This window comes from Littorina saxatilis, linkage group LG9 (genome assembly GCF_037325665.1).
Source record: "Littorina saxatilis isolate snail1 linkage group LG9, US_GU_Lsax_2.0, whole genome shotgun sequence".
Taxonomy (NCBI): Eukaryota; Metazoa; Mollusca; class Gastropoda; order Littorinimorpha; family Littorinidae; genus Littorina; species Littorina saxatilis.
This window is the reverse complement of record NC_090253.1, coordinates 46791758-46794573: the sequence shown is the minus strand read 5'-3', so window position 1 is coordinate 46794573 and position 2816 is coordinate 46791758. Positions and strand designations below refer to the sequence as shown.

The 2816-nt window shown below is 49.8% G+C and overlaps 1 protein-coding gene across 1 annotated transcript in view; it reads right to left on the bottom strand.

Annotated features, from left to right (window-relative positions):
- Positions 1–888: 888 nt before the first annotated feature.
- The window catches only part of LOC138976929 (tripartite motif-containing protein 3-like), a 4520-nt gene continuing 2592 nt past the window's right edge, over positions 889–2816 (bottom strand). Inside the window, exon 2 of the mRNA XM_070349823.1 lies at positions 889–2156. Coding sequence (XP_070205924.1) covers positions 889–2058 — 1170 coding nt within the window. The 5' untranslated portion in view covers positions 2059–2156. The remainder of the gene's footprint in view (positions 2157–2816) is intronic.

The following is a 2816-nucleotide window of genomic DNA, read 5'->3' as shown; positions in this document are numbered from 1 at the left end:
TAGAGAGAGAGAGAGAGAGAGAGAGAGAGAGAGAGAGAGAGAGCTGAGAGAGAGAGAGAGAGAGACTGAGAGAGAGAGAGAGACATACAGAGAGGGCGGCGGAGAGAAACAGAGAGAGTGAGAGAGAGGGGGGGGGGAGGGAGAGGGAAAGAAAGAAAGACAACAATACATAAGGGAAACCAAGAGAGAGAAAGGGAGGGAGCGAGAGAAGGTGAGAACGAGAGAGACAGACAGATACAAAGACAGAGGGGGAAGGCAGACAGAGGGGGAAGGCAGACAGACGGGCTGACATATAGGGAGACAGGCAGACAAGCAGAAAAACAGACGAGCAGGGGGATAGAGAAATAGTGCCACGCTTACCTGTGTATCACTTGTCAAGGGGCTCCATACAGATGATGGTACCACCCCTGCAGGCCAGCCACAGGCGAGCGGAGACATCCACAGTGATGGCGGTGGGTTGGATCAGCCAGGGACAGCCCGGGGCCAGGTAGCGCACAAACCTCAGACACCCACCGCTCACATCCACCACGTGAATGGCGTCGTTCTCTTCATCTGTCACCAGCAGCACGTGCTGACCGCCCAGCCTGTAGAAAGACACGTCGGACGGCTGGCAGCAAGGGAGATGTGCAGGAGGGCTGTAGGTGCTGATGGCGTCCGCTCCCGGTCGTCGGTACAGTTTCACTTTACGCCACACGTCGGGGAGCTGGGGCTCTTCCACCACCACGAAGAACTGCTCCGTGTCGTCTACGTCGAATGCACGATGGGCTCCCAAGTTGATGCTGAAGTCGGTTTTAGATTCTACTTTCAACGGGTCTGTAGATATGACTGTGACAATGTCGACCTCTGCCTCTCCAGATAAATCGTTGTTCAGTCTGAAGTGTGCTGTGTTCAGTGATTTGCAGAATGTGTCATTGCAGCCTGCCCGAGGCTTACTGCACATAGACTTTCCTTTGGCAGATCTGTTGAATGTAAATTTACCGAGTCGTACATACTTTGCTTGTATTGCCCGTCCTCACTGTAAAGCTTCACGGGAGCGTCTTTTTTCAACTGGCACCGTTCATACGACACCCACACACCAGGCGGATCTTTATCAACATGACAGAGAGAAAAGACCTCAATGCCAGCCTCCTGCCCACACGGGAACCGCTTCACCACCCTCACTTCAGGCGCTGCAACCTCCATCTCCATCTTGGTCACCGTGCCCATGAAGTCACGTGTCTTCTGCAGCATTACGTCACCTGTGATCTTGAAATGGAGGACGGGACGACAGACGGTTTTCAACCCCTGTGACGTCAGCTTCTTGACAGCTTGCTTACTGCCGCGCTTCATCTCTCGGACAGCAGTGATGACGTCACTCGCTCTCCCGCTGTTACAGGCTCGTTCAACTTGTCGCTGAATGTCCAGGAGCTTCTCCATGTCGCCTTCTTGCTGTTCCAGGATCTGGGCAATGTCGCTGTCAATGTCTGTGCTGACAGAACGAAGCGAGTCCAGGGCCTCATCTCTAAACTTGTCGGCAGCGGCCACCATGACGGCGTGGCGGTCACGTATGTTTTTCTCCACTGCCGCCTTCTTGTCCAGCACGGCCTGCTGCTCTACTCGCGTTGTCTTCACTCTTCTCGTGACATATCTCACGGCTTTCTGCAGGCGAGACTTGTCAGTGAGTAGTTCTTTGTGTTTCTGCTGGATGGCTGTGTGAAGGTCTTCTGTCTGGTGCTGCTCGTGTTTGGTCATCTTGCAGTTGATACAGATGGCCTCTTGGCACCTGACACAGTAAAACTCCAGCTCTCTCTGTGTGTGGATTTTACACATCTCCTTGCTGTTCTCTGACTGTTTCTTGAGGTAAAAGTTGGCCTGCAGGGCGGCCACTCCCCCTTTGGGCAAAGAGGCGGGCTCGCGACAGGAGGGACAGGGGAAGGTACCCCCCGTGTGACGGTTAGCGACGCCAGTGATACACTGGGCACAGAACGTGTGATGACACGGCAGGAACTTAGGGTCACGGTAGATTTCCAAACACACAGCACACGTTACAGACTCCGCGTCGTTGCCTCCAGTAGCCATTGTGTAGTTACAATTTAAATTGATGCGAGTAAGGCTCTCGTTGTTGTTCACGCCGAACGATGTTGCGTATTTTGGCTTTAGCACAGAACACCTGCAATCTGAAAAAGAAAATACAAAGGAAACGTTAAAATAACGTTTGCATTTCTATTGACATTTGGCACGGCTTGTTAATGTTCATATGGGGATAAGACGAGAGAAGCTTGTCATGCTTGTATCGAGCGCTTTAGATTTTACCAAATTTTGGTCGATTTTACAACTGTCTGGGTAAATGCGATCCACTGTATCCTTGCTGGCTATACCTTTGGGGTCAGCTGCAGTTATGTTGACGCAAACTGAAAAGCATTCACCTAGCTGCTTTTGCGGATTTTCATTCAACAAATGTTTTGGTAAGTAACAAGACTTTTTCTATCATTTACCAATGTACTGTTCATGGTTAAATCCGAGAGAGAGAGAGAGAGAGAGAGAGAGAGAGAGAGAGAGAGAGAGAGAGAGAGAGAGAGAGAGAGAGAGAGAGAGAGAGAGAGAGAGAGAGAGAGAGAGAGAATGACAATGACAAGGACAATTATTTTACGAAGGTAACAGAATAAGGATAGGCGTATTTTGTTGCATCTGGCCGTCTCCATAAAAAGGGACTAATTAATCTACTGGTATAACTACTACTAAAAACTCATTGTTCATTACATGAATACATAATTAATGAAAAAATATAAGTTTCTGTACAAGAAGCGCATTATATAGAAACATTGTAGCTCAGTAGT